This window comes from Gossypium hirsutum, chromosome D11 (genome assembly GCF_007990345.1).
Source record: "Gossypium hirsutum isolate 1008001.06 chromosome D11, Gossypium_hirsutum_v2.1, whole genome shotgun sequence".
NCBI classification, from domain to species: domain Eukaryota; kingdom Viridiplantae; phylum Streptophyta; class Magnoliopsida; order Malvales; family Malvaceae; genus Gossypium; species Gossypium hirsutum.
This window is the reverse complement of record NC_053447.1, coordinates 62674068-62686041: the sequence shown is the minus strand read 5'-3', so window position 1 is coordinate 62686041 and position 11974 is coordinate 62674068. Positions and strand designations below refer to the sequence as shown.

At 35.3% G+C, this 11974-nt stretch overlaps 2 protein-coding genes across 9 annotated transcripts; one reads left to right on the top strand and one right to left on the bottom strand.

The window, feature by feature from the left end:
- The first annotated feature begins 502 nt into the window (after positions 1-502).
- On the top strand, positions 503-3896 carry LOC107927266 (probable receptor-like protein kinase At2g42960). 2 transcript variants are annotated; one of them, XR_001692409.2, is made up of 8 exons: positions 506-932; positions 1176-1872; positions 1972-2076; positions 2194-2316; positions 2383-2553; positions 2641-2770; positions 3037-3250; positions 3376-3896. XR_001692409.2 is itself a non-coding variant. In XM_041104743.1 (7 exons), the coding sequence occupies exons 2-7, from the start codon at positions 1205-1207 to the stop codon at positions 3169-3171; spliced, it is 1332 nt and encodes a 443-aa protein (XP_040960677.1). In that variant the 5' UTR covers positions 503-932; positions 1176-1204; the 3' UTR covers positions 3172-3251. The 2 variants fall into 2 exon arrangements, 1 of the variants encoding a protein (XP_040960677.1); XM_041104743.1 differs by lacking the exon at positions 3376-3896 and having other exon boundaries at positions 503-932; positions 3037-3251.
- Positions 3897-4387: 491 nt separating this feature from the next.
- On the bottom strand, positions 4388-8571 carry LOC107927265 (E3 ubiquitin-protein ligase hel2). 7 transcript variants are annotated; one of them, XM_041104741.1, is made up of 9 exons: positions 8367-8510; positions 7773-7993; positions 7358-7660; positions 6657-6865; positions 6511-6559; positions 6339-6428; positions 6176-6238; positions 5454-6003; positions 4388-5327 (listed from the first exon to the last, which is right to left on the bottom strand). In XM_041104741.1, the coding sequence occupies exons 2-9, from the start codon at positions 7938-7940 to the stop codon at positions 4666-4668; spliced, it is 2094 nt and encodes a 697-aa protein (XP_040960675.1). In that variant the 5' UTR covers positions 7941-7993; positions 8367-8510; the 3' UTR covers positions 4388-4665. The 7 variants fall into 7 exon arrangements, with proteins under 7 accessions (XP_040960675.1, XP_040960676.1, XP_016713792.2 ...); XM_041104742.1 differs by having other exon boundaries at positions 8363-8452; XM_016858303.2 differs by having other exon boundaries at positions 4388-6003; positions 8367-8571.
- Positions 8572-11974: the final 3403 nt, after the last annotated feature.

Genomic DNA, 11974 nt, shown 5'->3' with positions numbered 1-11974 from the left:
TGTTTCATGTGCTGCTTACCATAAACCCCAAGTACACTAAACTTAAATATTTAGATTTTAATTTAATTACAGTTTTTTTTCAAATTTCTTATATTGATAAATTACATTCAACTTCAAAAAGTTTCGTGGTCATTAAATTTAAGTCATTAAAAATCATTATTACATAATTTTCTTTAGTTGCATTATCTGCATTAATTAAAATTTTTTTTTCTATAGTTTATATCATCACTCAAAGTTCATTATTCAAACTTTAAAAATATTAATTTAAGAGCTTAGTGATTTAAATAAAAAATATTAAGAAGATGAATGAATTAAAGAAAAATTTTTAAATAATTTAATAGTGACTTTGGGTGGAATTTAGCCTTAAAGTTAAGACTTTTTTTTTTGCAAAATGCAAGCTTGAAGTTGAATGCTTGTGTTTTACAATAGGGGGGGGGGTAATTAGTGAAGATGTAAAATTTGGTGTTTTTGATATAGAAAACTCATCACCTACCACTGATAATTCAATCCTTCTTCTCTTAATTTATTTTTACTCTTAATTTTATTAAACCGCACACCATTCATTTTCACCTTCACAGCCTTTCTCTCAAAAAACCCACTTCCATGACCAATATCCACTTCATTCAGTTTCAAGCCTTTCATTATCAATTCTGCCTTTGCCTTTACAAGGACCTTCATTTCTGGTGCAAGATAGCTCCATTCCAGCTTAGATTCATATCCACATTTCCCCATAAAACCAATTATCTTCTTTTACTTATTTAAGCTCCTTTATTTTTTTCTTCTTCTTTTTGTGTTTATTGGACAAGTGGGTGCATTTGAGGGTTTCTTCAATTAGTTCACCTGCTCTTGTTTCTGGGAAATGGCCACATTGGGGGCTTCCTTTTCTAGATCTGAGATTATCTTTTCAAAGATCTGAGCTTTACTGTTGGAAGGTGAAGTTGCCACATTTGTTTAATTCTTAATGTTCTATTTATGTATCAAATTTTTTGCTTTTTTAGCTCGCTGTACATAATTTTTTTTCCTTGTATCTGAATCTTAATTGACTGATCTGTTTATTTACTAAAATCAAGGGTCTGTTTTACATAGCTTGATGCTTTTGCCCCATGAAATATGAGATTTGGAATGTAATTTTGAATACTAAGCCTTATTTTTATTGAATTTTGTAAATTATGTAGGTGTTGAATATCTGAAACTAGGGGGGGAAATGGCAAATGATCTCAATGCTGAAATGTCCAAGAAGACAGCCATTTTTGGACTTAAAGTGTGGGTAGTTATTGGGATTGTTGTTGCTTTATTTATCATAATCATCCTTTCTTTGTTGTCATTTTGTTTAACTTCAAGGAAGAAGAAATCAAGAGCTAGAAATAAGCTTCCCCTTACTCAAATCCCATCTATATCTAAAGAAATCAAGGAAGTTCGAGTCGAACAAGTATCAGCCAACGATTTCGTTCCTCGGGATGGTATTCTTCTCACCATTCATGATAAATCCAGTGACAAAGATTCAGATAGGGTTATGGTTCATCTTGGTATGGGAAAATCAAGGAATGGAGATAATAGTAGTCAGTCAGGGTCATTTCACCATTTAGAAAGAGATGGTGCAGGGTCTCAATCAGGAGAAGAAGGGAGTTCCGGTACCGTGACTGTTTATAGACCGTCTTCTTTGTATCCCGTCACTGCTCCATCTCCTTTAGTTGGCTTGCCTGAATTCTCTCATTTGGGTTGGGGTCACTGGTTTACATTGAGGGATCTTGAACTTGCTACGAACCGGTTTTCAAAGGAAAATGTTCTTGGAGAGGGTGGATATGGCGTTGTTTATCGGGGTCATTTGATCAACGGAACGCCAGTGGCTGTTAAGAAAATACTCAACAACTTGTGAGTATATATATATGTGTGTGTGCAGACTTTAAACATGGTGTTTTTTTCTTGTCCCGAAGTCTTGTTTAGCTAAACGGCCTATCATCTTCTTTGTAGAGGCCAAGCGGAGAAAGAATTTCGAGTCGAAGTGGAAGCCATTGGGCATGTTCGTCACAAGAATTTGGTCCGCCTTTTAGGTTACTGTATTGAAGGAACACACAGGTATAGTCTTCTTTTACTATGTTTTTGCATGGTTAAAATTTTTTGAATAGTTGACTATAAATTGGATCATCATTAGCAGTTATTGCCGTTAACGAAGGACATTGTTTAAAAATACAGGATGTTGGTTTACGAGTATGTCAACAATGGAAACTTAGAACAATGGCTTCACGGAGCTATGCGTCAACATGGATATCTTACCTGGGAAGCTCGCATAAAGGTTCTACTTGGAACAGCTAAGGCGTAAGTCACTATATCTTCATACATTTTCAGGTCCGGTTCTCTTTTGACACATGTTTTCTCATGCAGTCTTGCCTACTTGCATGAGGCCATTGAACCAAAGGTTGTGCACCGAGACATAAAGTCCAGCAATATTCTGATCGACGATGAGTTTAATGCCAAGGTTTCCGATTTTGGTCTGGCGAAGTTGCTAGGTGCTGGGAAAAGTCATGTTACAACCCGAGTTATGGGAACATTTGGGTATTTTATTTTCTCTAGTGCATCTTCATGTTTATATATTTAGGACCTTTAGTCATCTCTTGACAACTTTTTCCTTAAATCACGCAGATACGTGGCTCCTGAATATGCAAATACTGGCCTTTTGAACGAAAAGAGTGATGTCTATAGCTTTGGGGTTGTACTATTGGAAGCCATAACTGGTAGAGATCCCGTGGATTATGGTCGTCCTGCCCATGAGGTACACGAATATGTATTTCTGCAATTGAATCTTCACCCCTTGTGGTTTTGGATGTATTTCTACCTTCCCGAGTTTTAATTGTCGTTCTAAAGCATCCCTATAACACGAATATGTAAAAGTTAACCGCATTCTACACCTATACGATCATAAGACCTTGATGTTTCGTCTTGACAATCATTGTATATCACTGATGGATTTCTTATTCTGTATTCTTTTTTTAAAGAGGTTTTTATGTTTTATTAAATATAGAATCTTAATGTTTACAGGTTAATCTGGTAGATTGGCTGAAAATGATGGTTGGAAGCAGGAGATCAGAGGAAGTGGTAGATCCAAATATCGAGGTTAGACCGTCGACACGAACTCTAAAACGTGCCCCTTCTAACTGCTTTGAGATGTGTTGATCCGGATTCTGAAAAAAGACCCAAGATGGGTCAAGTTGCACGAATGCTCGAGTCTGAGGAGTATCCTATACCAAGAGAGGTTAGTGTTGCATCCATTCCTTAGCATGATCAATATGCATACATACATATATATATATAGCTCTGACATTCATGAAGTGCATGGTGGTTTTTTTTTTATCTGTTGTTCTGTTTCGATGAAATCAGGACCAAAGGCACCGTCGGACTCATGGAAACAACTCTGAAATAGACTCACAAAAGGATAATTCCGATACAGATAAGAGTGATTATCCAGCTTCATGGTCAGAGAGTAAGCGGACACAATCTTGAAGCTCGAGCGCAAAGAGGGTGGCAATGAAAGGTGGGATCCTTAAAAGCTTGTTTTGTGTCGAAAAAGTCATCGGGTTTGTCTCGGTATTAGCAGTTGTTGATAAGTAGGGAATTGTGGTAAAGAGTGGGGAAAAGGGGGAAGGACTTTTGCTTTATCAAATATTATTATTATTATCATCATTTGTTTTGTAATTGAATAGTATTAATTTGTAGATGGTAGGGATGATTTGTTGTGTATGAAATCGGTGTTTTGTGAGACATTTTAAGTGAGACCAAATATAAGGTTTAGTGATGGGTGTGGTGGGGATTTGTTTCATTGTTTTAGGCGTACGGACTAGGATTAGCACTTTTTGAGATTTGTTTTGCTTTAACCTCAACTGAAATGTTCCCATTTTTCATTGGTTGGAGTTGCTTTGCTTGTATATTAATTTGCTTATTATGAAGAGTACCAAATATGCATACAACAATACTTTGTTATTGCCTTTGCCATATTTCTTTTGCTCAATAAGCTTCATTGTCCAAGAACAACAAAGAACATGGACAAGTGCATCGAGACAACGAAAGGAAGCAATGGGAATCCCCCGAGTTCGATTGCTGACCCCCAAGGTCAGCCAGAACCGATACCGGGTATTCATGTGAATAAAGACCAGGCCGATGTAATGACGATGGTTTGAATCCTAATGTCGCAAGGAGACATGTAATCAGTTCATTGCAGCAACAAAACAGCCTAAGAACTAGACAACACAATGGCAACTTAATCAGACAGCAACAAATTAAAGCGGTCTTAGCCAAACACCATCAAAGGAGGCTCGGGTCTGGTGCTGGTTATGTTCTAGAATCATTTTCAGTGATTCTGCAGTAGAACCCAAATAGGTCCATTCAATTTCAATACAAATAACAATCGGTCAATCACCCTATATTTTCCCATTATAATAATGTCATTCACCTTTGTTCAAACAACCCTAAATCTAATATAGTAAGGGACCCATACCATACCATGACAGTACCATAGGCACAAAATGACAAAAAGTGGTGTAGCACAAGCAACATCAACAAAGTGTCTGATTCATTTTGTACCATTACCAACATCCATCTTCAACAAAAGCTCCTGGGAAAGCAATCAGCACTCGGTCATTTCCATAAGAACTATAATATATATAATAAATATCAGTTGCTTGCTACTCTTTGGGTCTTTGCCATGAGTCTCTGCCCACCACCATCTCGCCATACACTGCAAACTGGCAATCTTTCCGGTGGTCCCTTATTTTCGTCTGTTTTTTCTTGAATCTCACACTTTCCACCTTCTTCAAGTTGCGCAGCCGAAGCGTCGCCAAGGCGATTTCTAAGGAACTTGGAGACTTTTTTCCGTTGCTTATTTCCCCCTCCTTGAGATGCCAAAATTTTCTTCGAGCCACCAACATCTGGCTCGACCTGAGACTGAGGTGGGACATGTGAGTTAGCGTCTTCACCACCCAAAACCTTTGATTTGCCTTTGGAAGTGTGACTGTGATGCCCATCCTCCAATAATACTTTCACCCCACTATGGATTTCACCCGCCAAAGTATGTTTTGAACCAGTACTGCCATAGTCTTCACACTTCTCCTTTCCTTTCTTTGACCTTTTATCGTTTTTCCATTGACCAGTGTCATCATTGCAAGAATAGCTGTTACTTATGTTAAAATTGTATATCTCCACAAGTTCTCTTTGTTTCTCAACGTTGGGGCATAACCTAGCTAGCTCAAGAACAAGATGCGATAAACCAAACTGGTGCACATAGGCAAGATACTCCTCGGTGCTAATAAAACCCTGCCAATATTCACCGGTTATTCCTGTGAATGCAGAAAATTTGTCCTGATCAAATTCCAAAGAAACACGGATCTTTTCCACTAGAGCTTTGTTAGCAGATTGAAAATCTTCCACCTTAGGTAAAGATTCCCTAATCCTAGTAGGCTTACTTTTGGAAGAGCCAGATGAGTTATTAGTAGTTGATAGATGCGAAAATTTTGTCACAGGTCTGGACCGGTGCGCACCAGCAGCTGACATGTTAGGTTGAAGACTCACTGCAGGCCAAGCCTGAGCAGTATTCGAAACAACATTTGAAGTTCCATTGTGTCGGTGACGTGAGGGAGCAGCCATGCTCCTTCTAGCTGGTCCTTGTAAACCGTTTCTAACTTTTTGTTGATTGCTATTTGATGCTGCTGGAAGGGGAGGAAATGACGAGTCTTCAAGAGGTCCACCCCTAGAGTTTCCTAGTGCTCGGCAATTTCTTGAAGATGGCACGGAATCTATTGTAGCTAATGACTCGAAAGGGCCAACGATAGAAGCTACTTCACTCTTTATAACTGTTTGGTCACTTGTTGAAGTAGAATGAAAACTTCCAGCAGTCACGAAACTAGCTTGCATGGTCAACGAAAGTTGACTATCAGATGAATTGGGATGAGAGACATGTCCTCTTACTGGATGATCCTGCTCACAACTCCGCCGGTACCGGAAACTTATCGGTATCTGGATATAATGAAAAGAAAAATTACTAGCAATCTACATCTCCTTATACTATACAGTGGAAGATTACAAGTGACCAAGCAATGAATTGTCTAAAACAAGCATACCAAAATAAATATGTAATAAAATAAGGGGCATTGAAGAAACATGATTGTTTTCAATGATCCGAACACACCTGCAATGCAGCATTACGCTTGGAACGAGACATGCGCCCACCGTGTTCGAGAGTATTGTGCCTCTACAGAATTTTGTTTTTCTTAAAAAAAAAAAAGAAGAAAAAAAGATTGTACTTAAAATAAGTGGAAAATGTACATAAATATAACAACTATGCCTCAGACCTTCAATTCAGATTGAGTCGCAAAAACAACAAACTTTTTGGCACGACAGGCTTCATCCTCGCATAAATGATGCTCCCGGCTAAAATGGATCTGTAGCAAAATTTCTGATTCTATGGAGAATCAAAATGGAACAATTACAACAAGAACAGGAAAACACGAAATGGATACTGACCTCCATGTCATCATAATTTCTATAGTATTCATATTGTCCGGGATGCCGCCTGCATTGAGCCATGTCAGTTGAATACATGAGAGAACTAGCAATACCTAACATTTGCAATCTCTGAACTATAATTATATCACATTAATAAGGCTTACCTTTGGCATATGTGGCAAGTGAAATGTTCGGTAGACATATGCAAGTAGAGCTCATTCTCGCCATAGAATGGATTTTGACAGAACTCACACATAGGATGTCCCATAAAACCTCCCCTTTCACTTTCAGTGCCATCAACCACAGAATCACCTGTCTTTATATGCTTATCCAGTTGTTCTCTAGTATATAACTTTTGCTCACACATAAAGACCTGACTCAGATATTAAAGATAATATCAAATACATCATTGTGCAGCCAGCGGTTCTTGCCTCACAGTCTTAGTTAAAACAGGGTGTATATCTAATGAAAATTCCAACAACTGGGTAAAACGAAGCAGCAAAAGAAAATATCAACAATCACATAAATGGAAGTACTTTAGAGATCAAACTAGATCACTGTCTCCTACTTTGCTCTGACTCTTCATTTTTTTCTTTGGGAATATGTGTCCAACACATATTTGGACATAAGTAAGAGGATGACCTTCCAAAAATCCTCCAAATGCATGGAAAACTTAGTAAAAATTGAACATATAATGTCTCATACCAGTGTCCGAGCAACATAGGTATTGTCTCATTCCTTAGAATGTATCTAGGAGGGTTATCAATAAGAATGCAAGCCATATTGTTCAATTAGAAGGCCACTTGATAACATTTTTCTAGCATAGTTTATAATTTTTAACATAATATAACCAACTGTATCTCACCTTCCTACCTTCAAGACACAGACTGCAGTTAAGCAGTCTATGCCGGTTAAACAAGTGACTCTTAAGCTGCTCAATGTTCTTAAACTCTGCTCTCTTCTTTGATCCACCATTTTGCTGTTCATCCTTATTATCGCAAACAGTACAAGATAGCCTGCACATCGCTTTTATCATCTTGTAGTGATCCAGATCATCGAAATATGCTTGTGTCCCTTCATGGTACCAGTAAGAACTAACTTGACCCTCAATTGGATCAACTGGAAAAGCCGAGAAATCATTTATCACCTTCGTATAATCTCCCAAAGCCTGAAAAACTCATTAGATGTAAACTTAACCAGATATTGTTTCCATTATTCAGCATAGACATGGTTCAATATTATCAGATGTCAATCTCGAGAACATAAAAAGAATGACTAACTTTGGTAATAAAGATAATTTTCAGTTCGGACTTGCAAAGGCAACAACGGTAGTCATCGCAGATGAATCGGAGACGAACGATGCAAGTCGAGCATACTTCTCGATGGCCACACGACCCATATGCAACCCACTCAAGTGTGTCAGCACATACAGCACAACTATCATCCATTTTTTTATTTTTGGCCTCCTCTGAATCTGACCCAACAAAGGAAAAACGAAATCCTGCAAACATAACAAATTTGTGCTAAAGGGGGAACCCATTTCTAATCCATCACCATACACAGAGATCAATTCCTCAAATCTATTTGGCTTTGTAATTTAGTTTGAAATTTCAAATTAATTTACTGCTCTGCACTACGTTTTAAGTATTGGAACAGAAAACAAAGCTGAAACTCGAAACTTGCATGAAACAGCATTCACAATTCACAAACCCTAAAAGTATCAGATCATTTTGGTTGACACTTCGAACAACAAGTATATACATGTATAGGCGAAGTTATACTTATATTCATTGAAGTAAGTACATAAAGCGGGACAATGCAAGTAAATTACAAGGAATTTTAAGGGGGAAAAAGGTCAAAAGGGAAGTACATGCCTGCTTTCTTGAATCTGGATCCTTTGTTTTTGAGTTTATAGCACAAATAAAAAGTACAAAAGTGACAAGAAACACTAAACCTTGCTTATATGCACTAATCAAACTCAAAAGACAAAAGGGAGTCAAAGTAATCAGAGTTTTACTATTTAGTCCCTGGATGAAAAAAAGAACCCCCAACAGTTATTTCAACTGATTGAATAAAAAATAATTAGCTCTACAGTTTAATCTCAAAAGTTTATGGCTTGGATTATTCATCCAAATTCGAAAGTTGTACAAAATATAAAAAAGTTTTGATGAAAATGTTAAGCCAAAAAGTATATTTGAGTAAAAAAAAATCGTTTAAAATATGGGCTGGTCCGAGCTTGAATAATGAATGTTTAATCTCATAAGTTTAACCTTATCAATTATTTCAACTGATTAAATCGAAAAAAATTAGTTCGAGAGTTTAATCTCATAAGTTAAATAGGAAAATAAGAGAATTCGTTGTGTTTATGAGTTGAGTTATTCATCTAAATTCAAAGGTCAGTATAAAATTTAAGAAGGTTTCGATGAAAATATTAGGCCCAAAAGTAGACTTGGATAAAAAAATAAGTCCGTTTAAAATATTGACTGGGTTCAAGCTTGAATAATGAATGTTTGAGTCCGACCCATTTTTTTAAGTTTGTAATACTTTGTATTATGTTATTTTTATATATTATGTAATTTATAACACTTAAAAATTAAATTTATAATATTATATGCTATTATTATAATGTAAACATTAAAAAATGTTATGAATATTTATAAATGTTTAATTAAAAATAAAATAATATATTTTTATTTAAAAATGACAACAACAGCTACACTGATAGTGCTAGAAACTACTAGAAATGTGTCACATTGATTAACCACTTATAATTGCATCTTATCCTAGCTTTGTCACTAGTAAGCTATGTGGATAATAAACCATTTATAACTCATTCTAACCTTATCATTATCGAACTGTGCCAACAATAAATCTTGGTCAACCATGATAACATGCATCCTAACCTGACCACTGTCAAACTATGTCGACAATGAAGTCCGATCAACCATGATGACAATGTTAGAAGCCCTCGATGCCTTGCCAAGCTATTAACCATGATGACAATGCTAGAAGTCCCCTAAGACTGTTCCACATTGGTTATTTAAAAAACCAATCCCCAAGTGACATATATATCATTTCGTTTAAATGATACTTTCATTTTTTTTCATATTTTTATGTAATATTTAAATAAAATAATTAAGAACCATATATTCAATTATCGAGCACATGTTTAATAAGATATATATATATTTTTTCATCACTCTACTTATAATAATTATGTAACATAATCTAATAGTTAATAGTATTGTCACACCCCAAGATGGAGCATGACACAGCAATATTGTCTTAGTACAATACTCAATAATTTAAGTATTACCTTAAGATGATATGAAGTCTTCTTCTAAGTAAGTTCTCAAACCACACAAATTTTTTTAATAAGTAAAAACATCACATCCACATTTCTCATAAAGAAATAAAACATTATTACAAAATCATCGTAATCTCAAAATTAGTTCAACAGTTTTATCATTTTTGGAGGGTCAAGTGTAAATTTATTATTACTAATTTAAAATTTTATAAATTATAAAGGGGTCTAAAATTTTATTTTAGTGCGGGTCAAGCCCCTACCAATACTAACCCCTGAATTCAACACCGAATAAGAGTCCTATTATTAGAAAAAAGTGTGATCAAAACGTTAAATTAAGCTTCCATGATAAACTTCCCCACTGCATATCTAAAAAGTGAAAGAGAATAAAAGAATGAGCGACTAATGCTCGATAAGTATAACCATGACTTGTTAAAAGCATTGTTCTACTATTAACCTATGAAAATGATAAAAGCATTGTTCTACTATTAACCTACAAAAATGAGTATAGTTGGGAAAGAAAATAAAATAAAACAATAAGTTGTAATACCGATTAAGTTATTAATATGCTTGGTTACAATTTTTGTTGAGTATGACTCTTATTTCAGTTAAATTAGAAATAATTTTCTAGTTAAACTCTATTTATTTGTTTCAATCAAATTCTAATTAGTCTAGATTATTTTATTATTATTTGACCTATGGATTTAGCCTATAAATAGGCTCTTTTACAACCTTATAAAACATACCCATAAGACATTTTGAGAGTTTTTTATTTTTTGGTTTTCGAGGTTTAGTTTTTATCTTCATCTTTTATGCTCTTTGTTATTTTGCCATTATAGTAAAATTATATTTGTCCGTGGCTTTTTTATCCTTTTTGAAGAGGGTTTTTCACGTTAAATTTGTGTGTTCAATTTCTCAATTTCTTCTGCTATTTTTATTTGTTCATTGCTTAACCGAGTTGATCCCCAACAATTTCGAATTCGTTATTATATGTTTATTCTAGCTTTTGTTGTTTTGGATGTTGAAACAGTTTTTCTTTATCCATTGGCAATGAGTTTCGACGTATTGAGGGTATCCATATCCATAGAAGCTTTCATTTTCGTGCTCATCCTAATTGTTGGTTTAGTTTATGTATGGCGAAAAAGAGCATTGGAATGGTTTTAGTTCTTGAATATTCAAATAATGAAAAGAAAGAAAAAGTAAAAATAACAATAACATTGAGTATGAACTCTATCGAATTTTCCTTACTTGATCGAACAACCCAAAATTCAGTTAGTTTAACTACATTAAATGGTCTTTCAAATTGATCAAGACACTCCGATTTATGACCACTTGTTAGTTGTTGTTTTATTGAATTTGTTTCGGAGATACCCAGCATTACCAATATATTTTTATTAAGAAAATAAATAAAATTCCAACCAAATAGTGAAAATTTGAGCTAACTACTATAACCCGTTAAATGTAATCCTTTAACTAGGTCTAAACAAACTATGATAACCCGTTAATAGAGTCGATGTGAATCAAATATAAGGCATTAAACTCATTTTTATATTACTTCCTACCCATAAGAAAGAAAACAAAAGCATGTGTAATTTTTATTTCCTTTTTTGGTTTTGGTTAGACCTGTCCATGGGCCAGGCCGGGCCTGAAAAAATTTTCAGCCCGCCTCCTAAACACGGGCCTGGCCTGGCCCAAAATATGGGCCTAAAATTTTTCTCAGGCCCAGCTCGGGAAAAATATCATAAGCCCTAGCCCGTCCCGGCCCAGCCTATTTTAAAATAAACATTAAAAATATTTTAAAAATAAAAAAATAAAAAAAATTATTTTAAAAGTATTTTAAAATTAAAAATTAAAAATTAAAAATATATATTTATTATATTCGGGCCGGGTCCGGGCCAAAAAAGTGGTGCCCGAGGCCTTACCCGTTTTTTAAACGGACCTCGTTTTTTTGCCTAAGCTCATATTTCGGGCCTATATTTTTACCCGAACCCTCCCATATTTCGGGCAGACCGTCGGGCCGAGCCGGGCCGCCCAGCCCATGGACAAGTCTAGTTTTGGTTCTATATTGGCCAGAAGATTTTGGTTTAATAACTAATAAGTCCTTCCCCTCTTGAAGTTTTTATATTTTAAGCCCATGATTAAACAGTCAATACAAATAAAGCCCAGCCATAATACAAT